Source organism: Thermobia domestica, chromosome 10 (assembly GCF_964235325.1).
Source record: "Thermobia domestica chromosome 10, izTheDome1.hap1.1, whole genome shotgun sequence".
Classification (NCBI taxonomy): domain Eukaryota; kingdom Metazoa; phylum Arthropoda; class Insecta; order Zygentoma; family Lepismatidae; genus Thermobia; species Thermobia domestica.
In genome coordinates, this window is record NC_137463.1 from 134,966,393 (window position 1) to 134,992,700 (window position 26,308).

Genomic DNA, 26,308 nt, shown 5'->3' on the forward strand with positions numbered 1-26,308 from the left:
TTTCGTTACTTTATCCTCGGACGTCATTTTCATCTTCACACTGATTCGAAGGCTATCACATTTCTTCGCCATAGTAAGAATTTGACAGGGAAACTGGCTCGTTGGTTGTCAGAAATTGATTCTCACGATTTTACGATTTCTCATGTTGCTGGTTCCGAGAATGTAGAAGCAGACGCCATCAGCCGTTTTGTGAAACATCGAAGAGACGAGGAGGACGAAGAAGCGAGTGCCTCAGACCCAAGGATCTTCATGATCGAAGACTTGGATAGCATTGATCTTAAGAAGGAACAGAGGAATGACGGATTCCTGAGTAAAATCATTGCGTATTTGGAGGATAGACCCGACAAAGACTAGGAGTATGAGAGGAGAGCATCGCATTTTGCCCTGCGTAACAACATCCTGTATAAAGTTAACAAGACGCCATTGGGAAAAGTTTTTCTATTAGCAGTACCTACCAAGTTGAGGGATGTAGTATTCGAGAAGGCCCATTCAGAGAAACTAGGTGCCAATCACGCTGGTTTCAGTAAGACGTATAACCTCCTAGTGAAATCTGTTTATTTTATAAACATGAAGAAATTCGTTTATGAAAAATGCAAACAATGCATTAGCTGTCAAGTATTGAAAAAGCGTAGTGGCAAGCTTTACGGAAGTCTGCAGACGCACCCTTGCGTTCCACCCTTCTATAGAGTTTATGTTGATTTAGGAGGGGTGTACCCCTGTAATAATATCTTACGACACAAGTTTCTCATCGTCGTCGTGGATGAAGGGACACGATTCTGCATCACTGGATCTTTACCAGATGCTTCGGCGGCTTCCGTTAGTTCTTTTCTATACGAAAACGTTATTCTGAAATATGGATTAGTAACAGAGGTCGCATGTGACCGCGGAGCAGCTTTCACTAGTGCTGTGTTTAAAGAGCTTTGTCAAATCCTAGGAACACAGATACACTTTGCAGATGTACAAGGGCATTACGGTATCGGAACAGTTGAAGTCGTAATCCGGCATATAGAACAGCAATTGAAGTTAGCTTTGGACAAATATGATCAGTCGAATTGGATAGAATTACTTCCACAGGTTACGTTCTCGTACAACGTGACTTGTAACTTGAGTATGGGTTTTAGTCCTTTCGAAGCCCTTCATGGATATTCCCCACGGCTATTACACTCTGCTATCTTAGCCGCGGAATGTCAGTTCTCTGAGAATCAAGACAGAATTAAGCAACTTCAGTACATAAGGGACAAGGCCCAGGAAAACTTGTACAATAGACATCTGACTTCTGTAAAGTCACATAATAAGAAGAGGGAGCAGCAGACATTTAACAAGGGTCAACTTGTATGGATCTACGATGCGACAAAACGGAAAGGTGACTGTAATGCGTTCTCTGGAAAATATTTTGGACCAGGACAAATAGTATCCCGTACGCATGACAATAGTTTTTATGTAAAATACCGAACTCCTCGAGGTCAGATAAAGATTGATTCTATAGCCATCGACAGGTTAAAACAGTATTATCCTCCTCCAGAAGGACTGCCTAAAAATTTACGTAAATTAGAAACATCTGAGATTGATGTAGTAGGAGAGGGAGTACCGGATAAAAATCTCCAAGAAGTGGATAAGGTAAATTCCTTCTTAATGGAATTCCAAGATCCAGATAACGAAACGCAATTAGAATCGTTGTTTATAAGGAAAGTTGTTTTCATGTCCGATCTACCATCTTGGGACCAGGTGGGTCCGAGAACAAGTTCAGTGGAAGGTTTGGAGAGACCAAAGTTTGCTGTCAACCACGACATTAATAAGAAAGTTGCGCTTTATTACGGCTCAATCACGACGTTAGCTGGTGATTGTATAGTAAACTCGTCCAATTCCTTTCTCGAGCCACGAGGAGGCGTGGACAAAGCAATTCAAAGTCTTGCAGGAGAAGAAATGCAAGAGGAGTGTCGTAAAATATCCCACCTTCCCCAGGGTAACGTATGCATTACACAGGGTTACAATCTACCCGTTTTGTGATTCATGTTAGTGCACCTGATGATCGAAATCCTAAGAAGTTAAAAATGTGTTACGAAAAAACTTTGCAATTAGCAGTAGACAACGATATAACATCCATTGCGTTCCCCAACATCTCTACAGGAGTTTTTGGTTTTCCTAAAGAAGAGGCTTGTCGCGTTGCTTTACAAACAGTACGTCTTTTCCTGGAAGAACATCTTGACTCTATCGAAAGAATAGTGTTCGTGCAGAATGACAAAGAGAATCAAAAAATCTATGAACAACTTACGCACCTCTATTTTCCTATATAAAATAGCTGAAAGAAAAAAAAAATTAGTATGTTACTGGTTAATTGACTTAAAGCTATCTTGACAACATCATTAGTGCATTGAATCTGTCTTTGCTCATCGAATTCCTAAGACAAGTCTTCATCCTTTTTTAATATACTGAAACAACGTTATGATTCTGCTGTAGCTACAGGCGTTGCCAACACTATGCTCGCTAGTTTTGACCCCTCAGAAAATGTATCTCTTAAGTCATTGTCACGCAAATATATCACAGGTGTTATTGATTGCGCAAAGAATATCATTGTTGCATGCGGCCGATAGTTCGGATTTGAGCTTTTCTTTATTCAGCATCGGATAGGAACGGTATACTATTGTTATGTCATTTTTCTGCAAGGAATGTTTAAAAGTGGAAAAGTTCTGAGGATTCACTATTGAAAACGCGCATAATATTTTCTAACAACACGCTTACTTTATTTATTTTCCACAACCACGTGAAAACACAGGAGTGGGATTAACACGAAAGATACTAAGAAGATGCACATCTAAACTGAGGGAGGACACGCGGTTGATTTTTTTATCCTTTCAGCAGAAGTCGACCAAGTCGGTATCCAGGGGGGTCTATTGGGCCTCCCCCATAAATTTTAACTGGCCACGTAAAATTTTCACGGTGGGCTTGGAAATGAACTATAATATGGTGATAAACTGTAATATGGTTAGATCGGGCCTCCCTTAACTTCGGCGGGGCCCCCTACATTTTTGGGCTGGCTACCGCCTTGGTGTCGACAATGATGACAATTTTACCCGGGAAACTATAAGTCGGAAAGTACATGAATTTTTCAAGGGAATTTAGGGTGGATATATTTATTATTATTATTATTATTATTATTATTATTTGGAGAGAAAGAGAGTAGCATAACACATCTTTATTTAGATCGCAAAACCAGAGATTCTTAAAATTTAACAACAGCGTTATTTTAACCTCTTGATATTATTACACACCTGGAGCCATCCCCTCAAATATCAAACATTATCTTTCTGAATATTTGTAATCACTCGCAATGCTAATGGCTGAGGTAGTTCAGCTGTATATGAACGTGCAATATATATATATATATATATATATATATATATATATATATATTTGTAACTTTAGGAGGAAAATTAAATCAGGTGAAATATTTATGCCGTTTTCAATAGATGGCACAAGATGGCATCAGGCTCCTGGTCGATGCAAAGTGATGCTCTTATTTTTTACCTTTTTTTGGTGGTTATGTGTGGTGTTTGGGTGCGTGTTCTGGTGTCGTCATGTTCCTTCGGTGTTGTGACTTACACAAGTGTAGTGTTGTCAGTGAAACATGGACTGAAGTGTAGTGAAAGATCCTTCCATTACATTGCTCTGCTTGCATACCAAGGAGACCACCATGTGCTTTCTTAGCTTCTACTGAAAGTGACAGAGGAACTACCAGTGACTGTGTGACAAGGTATGATTCAAAAACAAAAAAACAGTACCTCATCCTCTTTTATCTTCTCTTGCTTTGTGGTGATATTCACATAAACCCTGGTCCATCTGGTCCAGACTCCACCAGTGCTTTTAATATTTATTACCAGAATGTTCGTAATATTAAAAACAAATTACTCGAATGCTCAATCAACCTAGGCGAGATAATGGAACTGGATTGCCTTGCAGTGACTGAATCGTGGCTCAATGAATCTGTGAACGACAGTGGACTTAATTTCTCAAATAATTTCTCCATCTTTCGAAAAGACCGCATAACTCGTAGAGGTGGAGTGATGATTTGTATAAATAATAAGTGGAAGAGCAAGAGAAGATTGGATCTTGAACGGAATTGTGAACTTATTAGGGTCGAAGTGTTTATTTCAAAGTGTAGCTCTGTGTTTATTGGATGCTTCTATAGACCGCACAAGAACACTCCTCAGTACATCTTAGAAGCTTGCCATGTCTCACTGTTAGAAGCATTATCACTCGGTGACGTCATCCTATTGGGTGATTTCAACCTCTCCGTCGCGCGGCAGGACAGTAAGCATGGCATCGCTAAAGACGGAAATGACAATTCTTTCATGGACAATTTTATTCATGGACTTGGACTGGGTCAGCACAATAAGCATAATACCCGCAAAAATAGCAAGCTGGATTATGTTCTCTCTAACTTAGAACCTCGTCTTATTGTTCCATGCAGAAATCTCTTTCCCTCGGACTACGATTCCTTGGATGTTTCATTCAATTTCTTCCCCTCCAGTACTACAAACCAGCCCCTTAAAAGTAGGTCACAACTTCTTTGGAAGAAAGTCCCCTGGAGTGACATCTATCAGGGTATTGAACTCTTTCCTTGGTGTTTGTTGGAGGCATTATCTGTCGACGAGGCGGTGGAGCTATTCACATCTGTTGTCCACTCAACTATAAAGGATTTTGTCCCTGTAAAAACATCAAAATCGAAGAAGTTTCCGGTCTGGTTCGACAATGAGCTGCGTGATCTTCTTAAAAACAAAAAAGTTTCCTGGCATCTATCGAAGTCACATCCGAGTGACTACACATACAAACAATTCGCTAAAATTAGAAGCTTTATGAAGAAGGTACAGCGACGTAAGTACTTTGAATACATGGACTCAATTGGTGATTTTACTGTTAGCAATCCTAAACTATTTTGGACTGTAATTAAATCTGGATCGAAATCTCCCGGCATACCAGCAACAGTTCATGACGAGAATTTTGAAGCTAGTGATGGTCAGAGACCCGACATTTTTAACAACTACTTCTGTAAAACATTTACCGCCTTTCCCCCTACAACCCATCTTCCCCCTCTCCTCCCCATTTGTACTAACACCTTGTCAGACCTCTCTACCACCACGGGTGAGGTTTTGGTTCTCTTGCAGTCGCTTTCTCCACATAGATCTCTTGGGCCCGAACATTGGCTCTCTCTATCTTAACAAAACTGCTTCAGCTATTTCAGTTCCTTTATCCATCCTATTCAATAGATGCTTCAGAGAAGGATATTATCCCACCAGCTGGAAACTAGCTCATGTGACCCCAATATATAAATCAGAGCTTAAAGACGAAGTATCCTCCTATAGGCCAATATCTCTTCTTTCTGTAATATCTATTATCTGCGAAAAAATAATCAAAGACAAACTTCTCAAATTCACGTCGCCTTACATTCACACTTCTCAGCATAGCTTTCTAACGAAAAGCTAAAGTCTCACAAACTTAAGTACTCTTCTTTTCTGTGCAGTTCAATGTATAAATAACAATACTCAATTAGATGTCATTTATTTTGATATCTCAGAGGCCTTTGATTCTGTCAGTCACATTCTTCTTCTTCTTCTTCACAAGCTTTCCAATAGGTTTAATGTACATGGTAAATTTCACTCTTTAATCACCAGCTATCTAAAGGGCCGTAAACAGAAAGTTGTTCTTTCAGGGGCGACTTGTAACCCCCAACCTGTGATCTCGGGGGTGCCTCAGGAAAGCGTACTAGGGCCCCTGCTATTTGTCCTGTATATGGACGATCTCTACGCTCACCTATCAGTTAATCCTAGTGGCCTTTTGCTTTTTGCTGATGATTGCAAATTATATAGAGAAATATAATGTTTCCATGACACAATTGCCCTACAGGAAGACATAAATTATCTTGTAGACTGGTGTGAAATGTGGCAATTGAAACTTAACAGTAAGAAATGTGACGGTATTACAATTACTCTGAAAAAGTCTCCTTTTCCCTCCAAATACCATATTAACGATTCCCCTATAACACATTCTGCCAGTCATAATGATCTTGGTGTCATCTTTGATTCGAAAATCTCGTTCTCTGACCACATCTCCGCAAATCAATGCGTATGCTGGGGCTTCTTTACCGATTCACTGAACTACGTACTGTGGCATCATTAACAACATTCTATAAAACTCTAATAGCACCCAAGATCGAATACTGCTCTCCCATATGGGCCATGGTCGCACCTACACATCTCTCTAGACTTGAGTCTATTCTCAATTTCTTTATTGCAATAGTACGTTTTCGTGTTCCCGCACTTCGAATATTACCTAAGGAGGAAATTTTGCGATATCTTAATATCCAGACGCCGGAAGTACGCAGAAATAACTCTGATTTGAAGTTTCTTCATAAGATTGTAAATGGAAACCTAAGATCAGAAACCTTAATTCAACAACTATCCTTACATGTCCTTTCCCGCAAAACCCGGAATACTCACCTATTCCATCTTGCACGCCCAAGGTTGACAATTATACAGAGGTCTCTTTTTCACCGAGTACCCAACTATTATAAGAATCTAACTAGAGAGGTGGACATTTTTTCGAGCTACCCGGTGTTTGAAAGAGCAATAAAACGCGTGCTGGCTAAATAATATTACTTGTGCACTCTTTGTTAATACTATTGATGTTACTGTTGTTGATTATTTTTTAAATTCTTTTTTCTTTTTTTCCCGCTTGTTGACACTTCCCTGTGTAAAATGGCACAATTATGCTGTATCTGGGAATTTGTTCAATAAATAAATAAATAAATTACTCATGACGCGCTACGAATCTACCCCATTCCTTCTGGACACCGCTCTTTCCCCCGGTGTCTGATTCCCATAACTCTGATACTGACTGTAGTGATCTGATAGCCATATACACTTTACATATTATAAATTGGCTTTTATGCGGGTATACCCAAAAAGGTGCTTTATTTATTCGTTCGTTCTTGCTCTCAGAACCAAAATTAATTCTCCTTATAGCGTCATATTTTGCGTAACTGAATTAAATTTCTTATCGAGCATTACATAGCATTTCATAAGAAAAGTACTGCACTTTTCTGTAAAGTGGGTCTCAAATTATTGCGCTCAATAAATTACAGTTGAATCGAACTCGATCACTCTATGCACAGCAGAGCCTCAGCCAGGTCGCCCTCGCTCTCCCTCGATTAACTACACGAATTGTCTAATTCTGCGTTTATGACGAAATGACAACGCAGCAATTTGTTGAGTCGGTGAAGAGAAGCGGCATCAAGGCACGAAGTGCTCTGATGAAAAGTTGTAATCCAGTACAGGCTTAAGACTTCTAGGTTCCAAAACGTTCAAATTAGAATAAAGTACATTTAAGGACGTTATACGTTATCAAAAACGTTGTTGAGGATTTTGTTTTATATATTACAGAAAATGACATTTTCGTACATTTGATTACCAGTATATGTTAACAATGTTAGCTATTGTACACATCGAAACATCTTTTAATACAACAATATTATAGTTTTAAGCTAATATCTCTTAAACAAAATAAACTATTAATAGAACTTTCCTTACCTGGAGTTGTTATTCAAATCTGGTACAAGTAACATTGCCAAAGGGGGCCAAGGAGGCAGGCGCTACCCGTAGGCTATACCTGCACCCCAGACTGGTAGTATATACAGTGGTGCCCACCCCCCTTGTGTCCATGACGCACCTCCTAATTGTCTATCCGTATGTGTTCTTCCATGGAAAAAAATCTTCTTTTCGATTAATTTTTACATGCCCTCAAACATATTTATGTAGATTTTTACCCCCCCCAATATTTCAATGACGCAGTTTGCGACATAGCCCCCCTTTGTGGGCACCCCTGGTATATATTAATATTGCGCAAATAATGTGAAATTAACCTTTTCAGTAGGCCTATAACCTCCCTCAAATAAAATGTATCCACCCTTCGATTGCCTCCCCAAGAAATTAAATCTGATACTGTAACTGGTGGTATAGCATATCATAGCCAGTTTAGAACTACAATGAACCTAATATTTTTATTTTACTTATTTATTATTTTTAATTTTCTTATTTTTAAAATCAAATACACTTTACTTTCCTAGAATCACACTAAGGGAGAAAATAACACCTATATGAGGAAGAACATACCGCGTAGAGGGAGCCTTGTAATTCCATTGTTCAAAACTGTTTGACTATGAGAGGCTAAATTGATATTTCGTGCGTTGATATATATATAAACGGCAACTTAGGGTATAGATTCTAAACGCGGGGGGAATCCGTCCCCACTTCGAAAAAATATGTAGGCGTCGCCCAGTTCCTAAAAATAAATACAATGGAAAAAGATAGGAAGGGGGAACGGCGTGACGTCATGCTGCTACCTACCGTTATCCTACCTTTTCAGATCAACTTTTACCCCTTTTTATAACCCCCAAATTAGAACATTTTAGATGGTTTAAAATTATTGTATTTTTGCTCATAGCAACTTGACCTGTAAAGAAGACACAAAATTTCTCCATTAACTGTACAGGAATGAAATAGGATCATCCTTAAGAATCCGAAGCTTCGACATAACACTCCATTTGTGATGTGTGTCACTGCGTGGTAGCAATTTGTGTTCATGCAAAGCAAAATGTGTGTACATCAGCACAACACAAAACTGAAAAAAGCTATTTATTATATAAGACCGGGGCTTGTTTTGTCATAACATGCCCCTTGCTGGGGTAGGTTGTGACTTTGATCGGGTAAGTTGTGACAGAAAGAAATGTGCACGATTTCGCCAATGTAATTTTAATATAAATTGTGCTAAACATAACGCAAAAGTAATGTTTTCTAACAAAAATATTTTGCATAGACAAAGAAACAACTTCCAGTTTCTCATGTGGATACTCTTTCTAAATTATCTTTATCGTACACAGTTAAATGCGCCAACAATACTTCCTTCCTAATACTCAGTTTTATAATATAATCACAATTTCTTTCTGAAATGACTTACGATGCAAACCTAGACCACATAGACCCCCTATTATCGTCCGAGTTGCAATTGTGGCGTACATAAATAGGATTACCTTCTGTGCACGCTTCGTGTGACCACTGATTACAGTCAACACATTGTACCCACGATTCTCTGGGTTTGGAATTAGAAAATGGTTCCAGACTCACAAGACAAAAACAATCATCTTCACTATCATTTTTACGTTTTGAAATTTTCATCCCCTTTTATCATAGAGCCGTTCAGAATATTACGGCTTATACCTTTCTTCAGAGACTTTTCATGTCTTGCTCCTGCTTCTGCATCTAATACTTCTTTAACTGGAGTATCAGTGAGTACAGCGGACACTCGCTTCTTCCTTCCTCGTTTAGTTTTCCTGGGTATAGCTTTTGGTAACGGAAGAAGGACGCTGGGACTAACATGATGAGGGTTACTGTTATTTCTGGACGTTTCGTATTAAGGCATTACTTGCATAGACGACAGTTGTGGTTTTTCTTTACCTGTAGAAGGTCTATTGACAACAGTCGATAAGTTTTCAAATTCTTTACGGTTTGTTGCTGGATAAGGCTGGTTTGTTTCCTCACAGGTAAATCTGGGAGTTCTGAATTCACTTCTTGTGTAATGTCAGTTGGACCTTGTTCTTCATTATGACCTGAAAAGTTCGTTGAGGATGAGGACGTTGTTGAACTTGAGTGATGTTAGCGAAGTACGTCCGAGTGCTAACTTTATAATGTGGTCATCATCTTCAATGTAACCATCAGTTACCTGCGGTTTCAAAAAATTCATCATCTGTAAAAATGTCTCTATTAAAGGGATATATACCAGTTATTCTGAATGCATTAAGAATATTAGATGGATTTACACTAAGAGGAAATGCCGTTTTCACAATAGTCGGAAAGTCATACACCCAGGATTGTTTTCCATCCTTGCATCCAGTCCATGTGCGACTAACTTTTTAAATGAAGAATACACTCCTCTGTCCAGGGGTTGCAGCTTATGGGACGTGTCAGGTGGGAATGACAGAAGAATAACACCATTTTTCTTGGCATAATTCATTATCTGCACTGAGATATGAGATTAATGGCTATCAAACAACAAAAGGACACGATGTTGAATAGAACTGCCTGTATGTTTGACAAAATGCTCCATGAATTGCACAAACAGGTTTCCTTTCATCCAACCTGATGATTATTTCCTGCAATACTTCCAGTAGGACCTTTACCATGAAATCTAAGTCGGTCGAATCTCTTCTCCATGCAAATTAAGCTGAATCCTAGGTTCTAATTACCTGCAACAAACTGCTTCTTGTAGAATCTGTACAGTGACTGTCTATTAACCTCATATTGTGCTGCACTTGTGTTGAAGATCCTTTGTTTTCGTGGTATGCTCGTGCTGCATCTATGTGCACTTCAATTGGTATCTGGCCTTTCTCTTTCTCTTATATGTTCGTACCATCTGCAACGAGAAAGATTGAAGCAAACATTAAAATGCAAATTCAAATTGCTGCAAATTACATGCAAAAGGATGTTATTCTTAATGATGATGTGGTGTTCTGTCTAAAGGCCAGTCTTTGATTCAAAGTATCTGGGCATGGTAAACCCATGGCGGTTTGTCTTTCTTTTCCATGAGATGGTGATGATGTTCTAATGAGAGATCTACAACTAAGGTGGGATCCGAACCATTTGTGTCTCCACCGAGAATCGAACCCGGGATTCCTTGAGTACACTCATCCACAAGAGACATATGCAAAAGAAACCAGTCTAAATATGCAAATATTGATGCATATACAATCAACAGTGTGCTAATGATTTTATGCGTTAGAAATCGGAAATTTCTTCCCAATACTAATAACATATCCACTTCCTAACAAAACATTAATAATATCCCTTATGTAAAATTAATAAAATTAATTAGACAATAAAGTTCCATTGTCTGGTTTTCTGCAGGGTCAGTTGTGACGTTTGTCACAATTTACCCCTAACAGTTTGTCACAACTAAAGCCAATGGGTATTTTTTGCTTTTATTGGCAATTCAGTATTTCAGTTTTACTTTACCAAGAAACAAAACCGTTTAAATGTGTATTATAGTTGCTTTAGTTTTTAGAAAATACCCTTAATATTTTCAACTATTTTATATTGAAGAAAACAGAAATCAAACTTACCTTCAAAAATAGATCAAGACCTCCACAAAACCAACATTCTTCTTTGCTCTGACTCTGGGCGACTCACACTGATGGGAAACAATATACTGTGAATTCGTGACTGTAGGCGTCAATCAGCGTCGCCAGATCGTGTATATTGTTAGCACTTTTAATAGAAACATAACTGTCACAACCTGCCCCTGTCACAACAAGCCCCGGTCTCCTCTAATGGTTATTTTCATTACCGCAAACTAAACTCAAATATTACGTTGTGTCGACGTCAAAAACCGCTAGTGAATGAGGGCTCTTGAAAAACTTGATTTACACAATAATTTTGTACTCTGAGTCCAGGAAATGAACACCAATAGCCTTACATACATTTCAATTTCTTACTGCTAAATAGTTATCCGGACTTTCGGTATCCAGTTCTCAAACGAGCCAAAAAGTTTGCTATAGTAGATTAATTCAACGACGGTACTAAGAGCTGTTTCAAAGAAACAATACACAGTAATTTTTGAAAAGGCGGTAGACGGGACTCCGTAGGAATGCCAAGTTACGAGTCTGTCTTTATACATGAAGACAATAAATCAAGCAATTTTTGTACTAGTATTACCATTTCTTCTATCTACTACATAATATTACGCAACTCTATCATACAGGGCATAGTATTTCATTTCAGGATTCTCCCCATTAAATTGATCACTTGTGACTATAAATATCTATATATTAAAATGCTAGGTTTATATGTTTGTGTGCAAAGAACAGTTTATATGTTTGTCTCCAATCCTTTTGACAATGAGATCTCGAAAACCACAAGTGCTAGAATCGTGCCATTTTTGGTAGTCGATTCCAAATTTTGTGTAGATTTGTCCAGTTCCAATTGAATATTTAAAAAAACGTGGCCGTTATTTCTTTATTACATTTTTTAGGGTACACTGGAAGTGTTGACATTTAAAAAAACAACACATTCTATAAGTTATACACTCCTACACAACATGTTTGTATACAGTGGTTGTATATTTCTCATGCGTTTGTTTCATGACAAATTGATAATGAAAATCGAAGAAAACTATTTCTCGAGTGATGGAGAATCTATAATATTTAGAATGTTTTACTAATGAACACCATATATCACTGGCATTATAATAAATTGTGTATGTAATGTATTTGCTTATTACATACTGCATGCAAGAAGAACGAAACCACTGATCATACATGAATTAGAAATTCCAACCAGAAGTAGGCTCAATCTTGCAAACGGTGCGAGATATAAAAAAAAATAATCGAAAAAATCTCTCCTTTGTGGTACCCCTTGCCTATTTTTTTTATCAAGATGTCTTTCATTTGTGTCTATAATGAGACATGTACAGATGTGAGAAATGACAAGGAGATTCATGCTCATATGTGAATGATGCGCTGTGTAGAGAGCGCAGGTTAAGCTAGTCTAATTAAAATAAATCCAGGTTCTGAAAATCTATTGTTAATAAGGAAGGTAATTGTATTCGAAACAACTAGAGATTTACAGAAGAGCGAATATTGAATCGAAGGAAAAACATGTTTCTAAGCGTACCTAATAATAATGATAAGAATATTAATAATGAAGTACTGTTATAACAAAAATCCCAACTGGGTTCTGATGAAAGTTCAAACTGGATTTAAGTAGAAGCTCAAAGGTAGTTCTTGATAAAAACTGAAGACAATTTTGATTGAAAACTAAGCCGATTTGAAGATCTAAAACATATATAGATTCTCAAGGAACCAATACCGGTTTCGGTAAACATCGTAATGGTTTTAGTAAAAACTAAAACCCCAAACTTCTGGAAAACACATAAAACTATCTGTGGAAAGGAAATGGGTTTCCATAGAACAACGAAAAACTATTCTGATCAGAAATAGAACCAGGTTTGGAGAAACTGATACAGGTTTTGATGAAAAACTGAACCGGCTTTGAAGAAAACCGAAGTCGGTTTCAGTAAAAAAAAAAAAAAAAAAAGTATCGGTTTTTGAAGAATGCCAGAACCAGTTTTGAAGAAAACTGTAACCAGATTCGGTGAAAAACCGAAAACGGTTTTGGAGAAAACCGCTTTCGATGAAAACCGAACCGGTTTTGGAGAAAACCGAAACCAATTTTTTTAGAGAAAGCCGAAACAGTTTTTTTGAAAACCGAAACCGGTTATTGGAGAAAACCGGTTTCGGTGAAAACCGGTTTTTGAACATTTTGGAACCGGTTTCGGTTGTTCCTAGAAACCGGAAACCGAAAACCGGTTTCTGTGGCCACCACTATTAATAATCCATCTTTTTTAGCCGAATAGTGGGGATACAGTGCGATATTAAAGTAGAAATTTATTTTCATTTTCCAGTAGAGAATGGTTTATTAAAAACGCTCAAATAGATAATTATTCAATCAAAATATCCGAAACAATTCAGAGGTATACCAAAATGGTTGGATTGTCATTGCATGTATAACTTCCATTTACTGTGGTTGTAAAAGGGATTTAACAAATTTTGCTCGGGATAGTGGAATCAAAAGGTGAGGAAGCTTCATTGGGACTTACTAAACAACTCCCTGGACAAGAGTGACATGTAATCCTGATCTAATTTTAACTCGGAAGTGAAGAGAAGCCTCTTGGAAGTATGCGTGGATAAATATTAGTTTTAATACGTCAGAAATGCCCATGTGAAAAGAGTCGAGGCTGTCTCATTTTGAAGATGTGACGTGAAAGTGATGTCTCGTTTTGGAAAAGTATGTCTGTTTCTACTGGAAGAGCTCTGTCTCGTCCCGTATCTTCTGACGAAACTTCTGTCTTGTCTTATCTCTTGGGCAACCCTTAATACTGTACGATAACATCATATCCCTTAGCATAATCATTTAGCATAATTAGATTTATTAATTAAGTCGGCATTTTCTAACGGGTAGAAAATCCCTAATATAACTGATATAAAATTAAATGTAAATAAACTGTTGAGCTTTTACCGTGTAGAATGCTTTATCTCACATACGAGCCATCAATATGAATTCTGAATTTTGTTTTCATCAGATGAACATAATAAGGTACGAGATCATTTGAATTGTTCAAATCTTTTCTTAAATTCTACATGATCACTTCATTAACTTGTAATTCTCAATAAACGATGCTTCTATGAGCGTTTTCTACTCTGAAAACTACATATAGTAGGTTCCACTTCTGATGACACTTTATTCGCAAGATTTCGGACGAACAATCCAAAGGTATTGACATCGTTCGCATCTGCCTTTGCAGAATTTCGTCACTTTTCGTAACTTGCCGAATAGAAGCATTCCATGAAATCATTTCAATTTATTTGGACGTGCTGGAAAATTCTCTTTCGCAACCAAGTGCATTTACATTCGATTCCGATAGAGGCAGCCCCCTTGCAATTTTTATAACTCAATAAATAAGACGTTTGATATTCAATCCGTGTTTGTTTTATTTTGCATTGATGGAGTATCAGAAGTCCTTTTATTGAGTTCTAAACATCTCTATGAAAATTACATGAAATATATTACAATTCTTGATGAAATTCCTAGGCACTATGGAAATTGACTATTAAAATTTTGATGTTATAATTCTAAATGCAAAAGAAAAGAAACTAATCATTCATTTTTGTTTTTACAGGATAATATTCCTAGTTTGTTTAGGGCGAAGAAAATGGGCACGAAATGTTCCCGCTTTTATTTATCTTCTCTCAGTTCACAGCTTTATTATAAGTGCTTTCATGATATGTCCAATTGTAGCATTGGCAATCTACACGTGGTCATTAACTCAAGATTTTACTTATTTGTATGAGCTACAAATATCAGGTATGCCTATATGTAAATAACCCAATTGTATAATCTGTTCATTTCTTTAATTATTAATATTGATATAACTTGATTAAGTGCTCCTTAACTTTACGTACAACATAATCTTTTTGCAAACTCGTAAAAAAATACCACTGAGCTGTAAATCCTTCTAAATACAGTGTATACAGTTGCAAAGTGTGTAACCTGTACAGGGTTGTAATAACTCGTAACTTAGGAAGGAAACTTCAGACATATGTACTATTGCTGGAGAACTAGAACCTGCTTTGGCACAGTTAACCAGTTTTGCCCACGAGATGAGACAAGACTGAATCTTTGTGTGGAAACATGACACGAGACAGAGCCTCTCCGATAGAAACAGACAATTTTTTTTAGAAGAAATGAAATGAAATGAAAGTAATGATAAGAGATGGGTGAAATGGCGGAATGAAGGAAGTAGGAGGAAACAGGAAAACCCCGAGAAAACCCACGCACACGGTGTTTGTCCACCAGAAAGTTCACTTGGCTTGAGCGGGGATCGAACCAGGGACCCCACGCACCAGATGTGAACGCTCTACCACTGAGCCACTGCGGCCTCTATTTTCTAGAAGAGACTGCACTTTCTCAGGAACACTCATATTTCATTAACTACAAAATCACCCAACAGTCGAGTTCGCGACAGTGAAAATGCTATAGAAAGTTTAAGTCCAAATTATAACAAACTCTTGCGCCGTGTGTTTATGCATTGAGGAACACACTCGATCGACTAACTACTCCTGCTATTCAACCAAACTCGTCTTTCTTCTCCCTTTTTCTTTGTCTAAAGAGCCGTCTGTGTGACGCAATGTACTCTTACAATTCAGAAGGAAAAAAAAAAAAAAAAGAACAGGAATCATGTTTACAAGTTTTATAGCTCTAAAACCATCTCCTTCATTCATTTTCTCTGAAATATCTTTTTAGAGCCTGAATTAAAAAATTGTCTCAAAATGTTCCTATGCCTTTATAAAAACCTTTATTTGATTTCTTTTCCATCTAGAAAGATTCACCTTGTGAAATCTATGGAAATTGTCAATCACGACGGTATGTTTTGTACTTCCTAGTCTGTAATGCGGGCGCAAAGCTCTAAAAACTACTGACAGAAATAAGTGTTATTCAATGATTAATGACATTTTGTTTGCAATAATTGCGTCGTGTGGACAAGCCAGGAGGGTATAATTTTCCCCTGTCTTGAGTGTCATAAACACATGGTAACCATGACCACTCGAACAAAATCTAAAATGACGCTCTGTTCAGCAACAAATTTATAAAGTTGCACATTACTAGAGCGCTCACATTTGGTTTCAAGAGTCGAAGGTTTGATCCTAAGGTTTGTACGTTCATAGTGGACGACATTGAAAGAGGAAAATTAAATATAGAGACAGATGATATATCCATGCAAGTTTAGAATTAAAGAAAAATGATCGAACAGCTGCCGTATTATGACGAAAATTGTGATTTTGTGAAACAGAAAAAGGAAAGGTTCCGAATTGCGAGGATCATATTACGGCAGTTGACGAATTAGGTGAAGAACTCTTTAGAGCAGCAGATGATTGCGAAGGTAGAGAAAGATCATAAGATCTGTGTAATTATTTTATTTAAAATCTTCAGCTTTCGAGACGAGTTTCGAACCACGAACCTCTTAGCTATCTAACCATGACTTCATCCATTCAGCCAAGATTGCTATATACATGTGCGTGACAGCCAGATACGTTTTAAATAAGACGGAGTGATTCCATAGCTAATACAGTATAATAAGAACTGTATGCGAAAATGATGGATAAATAACAAATAGAACAGAAGAAATAAATAAAAAGGTACGTAAAGTACTAAATAATACTAGAACGTCAGGGGGAGCAATTCAGGAAATAGGACAGGAGAGGGAGAGTTTACGGCAACACATTTTCTAGAAATCGCCTAAAATACGGCCTGTCCAGCTCAGGAGAAAAGAGCTTGTGACGAGTGCGTTTGAGAAAGTGAAAATAAATGCAGGCATCCGACAATAGTACATAGCGATCAATGTAAATGATGGTGCATGGCACAAGAAAAAGAACAGGGTGATGTGAGATTGGAAAGAGAAAGAAATGGCATTTTTAAACACGTAAGGGACACGGGACATAACATTAATTGGTGGGAGATTGAAGCGTTAGCACGGAAACGAAGGACGTTAATAAGAAAGGGGAAGGAGGCCAGGTTCATTGAAAAGAGAAAACTTGTGTTATGAATTTGAACACAGGACTTAAAATTGACGAACAGTGGGGCAAGTTATTGGAAAGTCTTAATTTGAAGCTTAGTTTTCCACTGGAACAGGGAGAGAAATGGATCTGTAGTGTTTAGTAGGGGTCTATCATTTTTGTCAACTTTTGTTATGATTGGATGATCAAAACAGATTCAGAACCATTTTCTGTGATTCTCTTATATTCAGATGCAACTCTCTCTTGTTTTTACAGGTCTGATAAAGCCAATATGTTCAGTTAGTTGGCGAAACTGTCACACGTTTGTTATTTTTCAGGGGTAATTTGAATAATTTCAGACATTTTCTCTTTCTTATACCTCAGAAACTGTAATTAGTATTCAGATACAAAATTGTGAAAAAAAAAACTTTGAACCTTACTGTTACTTAATTTTTCCTAAGATGGTATCTGGAATACATCATTGCGAATTTTAGGTATTCAATTTCCCCTCAAAGTTCCGAAAAACGTAAATGCGAGGGGTAATTTGAATAACAAGTGGGATAATATGAATAACCAACAAAATAAGCAAGTCTTAAATAAGGATACCTAAAAATAATGTATAACTTATTTAATAGTTAGATTGGAAATTCTACGATAGTTGAAATCTGCTAATTTTATATGAAAAGAAGTACATAAATTGTAAATATGCGTCGCCAGTAGCCATCTTTTTCAATGTTGGCTATGCTAAAAAAAAATTTGTTAGGAACACTAAGGCAAAGAGACGTAATATGTTAATTCATCTTCCATCATTCGTATTTAACAACAACGACCACAAATAAACTATTTTATACCTTCTGCACCGACACAGACTTCGTGGAACCATATCTCACAACGTTGGCAACGAATCCAGTCTCCCTCTCTAGCAAAACGTTCTGAATAGTAATTAACAAGGGGAATAAAAACGCAATCTTTATTCCCTGCAGCATTCTTTAGACTTAGGCCTACGTCTCCGTCACTGCAAGAGGTAGAGGATACAGTTTCTTTCGAGCGTTCATTTATTTTTTCTTGGCAGGTTCTGTATTAGCACTCTTCTTTCTTGTAGTGTTCTTGGATTTTGTTGCACCCGATGCTTGCGTCTTTCCTTGGAGTTGTTTTACTCTCTGAGCCAGGAAGCACTTTTTGTGTGGGTTCATCCATAGGCTTTGTTGAGTCAACGTTTTGAGAGCCGTGACCGGAAGAAGGTGCGTTGTTAAGATCTTCCCGTAACAAGGCCATACGCTTCCGAAGGGGCGAATCGATACTCTTCAATAGCTTGTGGTCTAAAGGAGTATATACCGGTACATGTTATTGAGAAGAAGTCTACTTTCGTCCATATTGTAAATAGGGCTAGGATGGTTATAGAGATCATACTCGTTCATTACTTTCCCCAGTAAGTCAAAATAAGAGTTCACAGTTTCCTTGTTAAGACCAAGAGCTCTCGCTTTTGACAAACCTTCAGGTTTTCTCAAACTAAGATTATTTCACTTACATAACGTTTGACACTAATCCTTCCCTGCCATTTTAGTTTTAGTCCAGTGTTGAGGAATGTCAAGTTCACATTTAGATACATATAAATATGCCGCTACACGCACGCACTTCCTTCAGAGTAACTTCAAACAACCTGGATTCTAGATACTTTACCCTATCCGTTAGTTTTTTTTTCTTTCTTTAGATCAGTGGAAAACACACTTGGCCTCCCAATATCACCGAACGATATTTTAGACGTATTGCCTACAGCAGGAACATCAATTAGTTCCCTCTCTTCATATGTAACTCGTCTGTATAAGCTTGTGAAAGGGACATTAAATAACTCTGATGCTCCTGGTATCGACAGGTCACCACCAACAACTGATTTAACTGCTTGTTCCATACACTGTTTGTTCCATTCTAATCGTTTATCTTCCTTATAATTTCTGACCATCTGAAATGAGAAATCATTACGAATGCTTGATCAGAACCGAGGCATAAACAAATAAATAATAGTAGGCATATAGTTCCAATCGCAGTGGTATTCAAATTGCCCCGTTCTGAATTATCCAAATTGCCCCGCAGTCGACGAATATTCCATTCCGAACGGGGTATGAAAAGTACTCAATGGTTGGCACCAGCGTATAGTATATCAACGCACCACATGTTACTGATACGATTATAATCCACAGCGGTTTCATTTTATCCAGTTAATAATAAGGAAAGCTTAAAGAAACAACGTTGAAAATTATAACGACCTAAAAATAGACATATTCGTACTTAACCTTGCAACAAGCAAAAAATCGTGTGTGCCTTCAGAACTACAGAAATCGTTTGTATTTCTGAAAGCGACTTCTGCAAACCACCACCTACAAATCCAAGGCAGGTTCACTAACATAGCGAGCCTGTTTCCACACCAGCTAGCAAAATACTTAACATTATTCAAATTCCCCGCCTATTCGAATTACCCCACTTTACCCTAATAGGCATTGCTTTGCTTAGCAATTTGTATTTTAGTGTAAAACATAGGATGTTTTTGATTTGTTTTGACAGTCACCCTGCCACTCTGACTTCCACGCCAATAAAGGCTTAACTTGAACTTGAATAGCATCTGCAGGTCACTATTTACCTTTGTCACAACAGAAACCATGAATTCGACATTAATATCGTTCGTATTCTATTACTTTTACATGCCACCCTTTCCTCTAGGAATGGTTTCAGTGTCTTAGTCCCCGCAGTATGTTTTTCTGATGGTAATTTATACATATACTAAATTCATTTGTGACCGTCGTATTCTAATGAATACGAGGATGCACTTGCCGCAGCAGTACGCATAGGTAATTGCACAAAAAGGCATTCTCAAACACAATCACAAGAATCATTTAGGGCAATATATATATATATATATATATATATATATATATATATATATATATATATATATATATATATATATATATATATATATATATTTGATGAGGAAAAGTTTATATGACCAAAAACTATTGGAATTGAGATTAGAAAGAAAGTTTTGAGCTGAGGGCTCCGATTACAGGTTAAATAATAAAAGAAGGGTTACAATACGTATGTCCACATACTTACTACGAACCTAACTCCTCTTGTAGTTAGTTACTGTGCTAAGCAGTGATCAAGTATTGCAAACGTACTTGTGAGATCAGCGCAGATACCCTACATAGGAGATTGACAGAGGATCTTCATCTTCTGGAGGGTTTATCTTAAATTTTGAAGGTCATTGCTTGTAATCACAGTTTGACCAACTCTTTTGTCACTTTGTTAGGGCTACCTGTAGCACTATCTGAGCGGGGTTTGTTTACGTCACTTGATGCGGTGCATATTTTTATCGCACCATGCATAAGCTACCGGGATTAGTTCAAGGTCCCACACCTAAAGCAGTGGCTGATGCCAAACGCGATCCTCGAACGAATCGACGTACCTGTCAGCTCTCGGAGGGTAGTTTAGAATCGGCTGATAAGCGTTCCAGATCTCGCTCTCCTACCTATATTCGTAAGTCGGAAGAATCGGAACCAATGCAGATGGCCGCTGGGGATCCTAGCACATCTACTGTTGGCTTACAACCGTCATATGCAGCCACCCTTGCTCGTCCTAAATTGCATTCTTTCCTTCTAACTAACTTCGACCCAAAGTACAGTAACACCCGCCATATCTTTAATCAGATTATCAAGTATCTTCCAAGGGCCAGTATCCAACAGATAGTTTTCACCAGGGGCGGTGTTATTATTAAATCTCAGGACGAAAATTTTGGCATTACTCTCCGTAATAAGGCCAGCTACGAGATTTTTGGCAAAGCTGCACAACTGTCTAAGCTTCCTGACAAAATCAAGCAAACTCCTCCACCTTCGAGAACACCAATGATGTCCGTAGTTATTCGCGGAGTTCTACCTGAAATAACAGATGATGAGGTGCTTGAGGAGCTAAAAGCAGAGGGAATTGAAGTGACCAAATGTATACGTATCAAAAATAATAACGGTCCAACATATATGGTGAGAGTTCTGACTACTTCTCAATCCTCAATCGATGCCTTGTTACAAGATGGCGCATACATATTTAAGAAACGCCATAGGGTGGAACCTTCCCGAACAAGCCTCCCTCTTCCAATTAGATGTGAAAGGTGCCAGGTGTACAACAAACATATAACGGCTAAGTGTCCAAATGTCGTAAAATCCGGCTACTGTGCTGGCAACCATGATACTAAAGAGTGTCCTAATAGGGGAAAACCACCTCTATGTTCGACCTGTTCCAGTGACAAGCATCCAACTTATAGTTATAAATGTAAAGGGAAACCGAATCCAACTCCTGACCACCCGGAGATGACGGTACCGCTACGTACCATAGATTCTAACGTGCCTTTGTCACAGTCTATCACCTCTCCTCTTATTGTGGAAAACTTCCTCCGCTACATAACACTCATATTACAAAATATTTTCCCATTCCAACGTCAACTTATATTAGATCATGTTATTGCAGCAGCCTCCGCTATATTTCAAGTTAACTTGTATGCTACATATTCTGGACCGTACGTGCACTTCCATATTGCTCCCCGAGACACTGCAGTTTAAGTCCGTAATTTTGTGTATGAATATGGCTCTGACACTTCTTTTTCTGAACATTCGTTCTTTAGCGCAACACCGAATACTATTTGAGCAGTTACTGCTTGAGGAAAATATCGATTTCTTTGTACTAAATGAGACTGCGCTCAAACCTGCTACTTATGTCAGATTTCCTCGATATCAATTTCTTCGCTGCGATTATGCAGACAATAACGCACGAGCCCAAGGTGGCGCTGCAATTGGAGTTCGTAATAAACTTACTTATAGATGCAACTCTGTTCCGCAGCATATGCAGTTACCGGAACACCTAGTGACAACAGTTTATCTTCTTCACCTTATATTAACAGTAGCAACAATATACGTTCGACCAGGTCATATCATTCCTCTTGCCTTCTTCACCTATTTGTTTCACCACTTTAAACATCTTGTCATACTAGCCGACGTTAATATTCACAGTCGCTCTGCCCGTGATAAAGCTGAGTTTTTCGATCATATAACTCTTAATTTAAATGGGCATGTCCATCAATTGCCCAAACATACGCGATCAAGCAGTAAAACTACACCCGATGTTGTTATTAGCACTGCCTCTATGGTCGATAAATGTAATATACATGTACTAGATTGTATCGGCAGCGACCATCTTCCGGTGAAAGTCGTTATCAATCATCAGAGACAACAAGTATCTGAATCAACTATCAGAACTATCATGTTATACGACAAGGCGGAATGGGATCAGTTTCGTATTGATATAGATGTTGCTCTTGCCTCTTTTGTACCACCGACATCAGAGACCGACCTTAATAATACCGTCCATAGCATTAGCACAGCTATCACCAGTAGCGCCAACAAAAACTTACCTACATATCGAGGCAAAACATACCAACCTATGCTACCTCCGCAGTATTTGGCTCTCGTCAAAAAGTCTCGCACTTACTTTCGAAAATACGAACAAACACGGAATCCAGAGTATTTGACTCAAGCAAGACGATGGCAAAGGACAGTTCATAACTATATTCTTGCTCATAAACGGCTTACCTGGAGCAAAGCATGCAATCAATTGAATACAGAGTCACATCCCACGAAATACTGGAAAAGATTTAATCTTCTAACTGGACAGACAATTCATCTTATCCTCTCATACAGGGTAACCAATCTCTAGATACAGATCAAGATAAAGCAGACGCTTTAGCCACACATCTTCAGTCAGTATTTACACCCCCGCCTTGCACACACCAATTCAGCCCTAGAGTTTCTGAAGAGGCAATTGCACAATTACTTCAACCTTCCATCCAGCACACTTTAGAAGCGGATACTCCTTTGACTCGTGAAATCACCTCCGCGGAGATACAGTCTATCATCAAGCGTAAACGTAGTACTGCCCCAGGCTTTGACCAAATAACTTACAAATTACTTAAGAAATGTTCGGTCATTTTTTTCATATTTCTAGCATCGATATATACATTTATGCTTAGAACTGGTTTCTATCCTCTTGATTGGAAGGTATCTAAAGTCTGTATGTTTCTGAAACCCAACAAACCACCGCATTCCGTACAGTCCTATCGTCCAATCCAGTTAACTTCCACGTTAGGTAAAGTCTTTGAAAAAATACTCGTATCTCGTTTACACCCATACATTATGGATCTACAACTTTTACCTCTCCACCAAACTGGATTTCGACCTCATTATAGCATAAATGATCAACTACTTCGTCTAACTACCATTATTACCAATCATTTTAATAAGTCTCTTCCGTCCTGTCTCGTTTTAATGGATCTGGAAAAAGCTTTTGATCGGATTTGGCATTATGGATTATTTTATAAACTTCTTAAACTGGGTCTTCCTGTTACATACCTCCGAGTCATATTCTCTTTTCTACTCAACCGAATAGCCTATGTCAGCATAAACAACTCATTATCACATCCAGTCTTCCCATACACAGGAGTACCGCAAGGCTCTAGTCTATCTCCTCTTTTGTACATACTCTATGCTTCCGATTTACCATCTCCATCACCGAACACTTATCTCTTTCAATTTGCTGATGATACAGCTTTTCTTACACTGGGAAACACGATACAGCAGATTAATACAAACTTACAGACAACAATTACTAGCTTTTTGAATTGGTGTAGTAAATGGAGACTTTCAGTTAATGAAGACAAAACACAATCACTTGTTATTTTACCTCCTAAATGCCGCAGCAAAGTTAAACGAAATCCAAATTTACTACAGATACGTGTGGGAGATCACTTTCTTCAGCCAGCTAAACCTAACATACTTAGGAATCATTTTTGACGATAAGTTGCGATGGACACCCTACCTTCAGAAACTTGTTATCAAAGCAAAGAACCGCTTACAACTTCTTCGTCGTCTTGTTGGCCAGACCTGAGGTCTAAATTCCAAATTATTGCTTAACACATACAAAGCATTTATGCGGAGTATACTTACATTTGGACACATAGCCTGGTGTTCAGCGCCTCCGAAATTATACAATAGACTTGAAATTCTAGAGAGACATGCCATTCGTCTTGCATTTAGGATCAAACTTCCGTATCATAATACTGACTTGTATGAAAAAATTACCTTTCCTCTGCTTGTTCAACACATAGCACAATTGCGTCATAAGTTCATAACTACCAGTCTCCATGATCGTAAAGATATCTTTCTTGACACCATATTTACTGATTTACAAGAATCTCAATCTAAATACTGCTATACACCACTCAGAGTTTTGCTTTCCATATACATCCGCACCCTTCCAGCAGATCATCACCATGCCATCTTTTTCCGTCACCAACTCATCCGTCAATCTGCCACATCTTTTTCCATCATAGCACTTGTCTCTCTACAACACTAATCTGGGCTTACCCCATGTTTCTCATCAGTCCTGAGACGCCCCAGGACAGAAGATTAATCTGCATTTGTTTGAACTAACATCTGTATTTGTGTTGTGGCGTTACGAGCACCTCACTCATCATCATTTATCCATTTATGCATTTTCTACGATTATCCATTAGTTTCAGTTTTTTCCCGCACCTTTTGTTATCTTTTTCTATGTGCACCTTTCATTACTAGTTTGTTATTATTGATATATTATTAATGTTATTGTTGTTTAATATCTTTATTTTTTTTATATTTGTTAGTGTATAATAACTATGATTATTTCACAGCTCCTTAACCAACTATGAGTTTAATAAAGAATAATTGATGCTCCCACACCCCTGGCCAAGACAGAGGGCGAAACCCTCTAGTGGCCGTTTCTTTACACCCACTGATTACAAGTTCTTCAGCAATCAACAAATGTTTTTACTTAAATTGATGCCCATCACCTTCCAACTCAATAAATAAAGTTCTGTTACTACGCACCACTCTAAAAAGAAAAGAAAAAAAAACGTATGTCCAATGGGTATGCTGATAGGCCATCTTCTTTGGTGTCCCCTGCCTTGGATTCACTTCGAGTCCATGTGGTCTCTTGTTTCAACTAGGAATGGCCAACAATTTTCTGATCCGGATATCCCGGATCCAATGAGATCCCGATTCGCCGGATGCGTACCTAGATCCCGATCTCAGATCCGGATATTGAATCCGAACCTCAGATCCGAATCTTGGACCTGGATCCGAAATTCGGATTTTGGATATGTGTCCGGATCTCGGATCTGGATCCGAAATTCGAATCTCAGATCTTGATTCGTATCGAAACCTACATCTGAAATTGTGATGATAAAATTGAATATATAAAATTCGTCAAAACTTTTTTCGGATTCACAAACATAGTAGGTTGCTGTGCTTTTAACACATTGAGCGCCGAAGGAAGGTCTGCTGGTTCATTTTTTTGGGCCAAAATGTCTTTGGGAAGGTTACACGATCAGGCCGTGTGTATCTGAATTGATACACATTGGTTTTCCTTCCGGGGCTTCGTGTATCATTTTTGATACACAGTGAAGACTTTTTTTCTGGCCCCTTGTATGTGAACACATACACACCTAGATTTGTATAGCGAGTTGTTTCCACCTACTACACCCCGTGAGAGTCTGCCCGCACTCTTGGGTTCAGCCTATATGGTATATTTGTGAAAAATATAAGTGATGAAAATATACCTTTATTTTGTATTTATATTGTATTTATACCTTTACTTTTTTATATATGTATTATTCAGAAAACCAAATACAATAGTTTACTTTTAGTGTCAGTTCTAAAAATCTACAATAACAACTATTTTTATATTATGTGATAAAAATACAATTTCCACCTTTTCAGATTGTGAGGGATTCCATCGAATGTGATGGACTCGTATTCAAATCAGTTCGAGTTTCACTCTCTTCAAACATAAGCGTCAGTGGTAAAAGAACTTTATGAGTGTAAATATGAATATTCAAAATCTACTTTCTCTCATCATCATTTGTTCTGTTATTTTAACTTTCCCACATTGTCTTCATCTTAAATTGATAAACTTACACTTAACACAAAGATTTTGAACACTTTAGGGTTCTCAGTGGCTAGAATTGAAACGCTCCTTGCACAAAAACAGATTATTTTCACAGGTATCACAAACTGTTGATAC

At 37.9% G+C, this 26,308-nt stretch overlaps 1 protein-coding gene across 1 annotated transcript in view; it reads left to right on the forward strand.

The window, feature by feature from the left end:
- LOC145662090 (uncharacterized) overlaps positions 1–26,308 on the forward strand; it is a 175,807-nt gene that overhangs the window by 90,531 nt on the left and 58,968 nt on the right. The window contains exon 3 of the mRNA XM_081727429.1: positions 14,782–14,966. Within this exon, the coding sequence (XP_081583555.1) occupies positions 14,782–14,966 (185 nt within the window). The remainder of the gene's footprint in view (positions 1–14,781; positions 14,967–26,308) is intronic.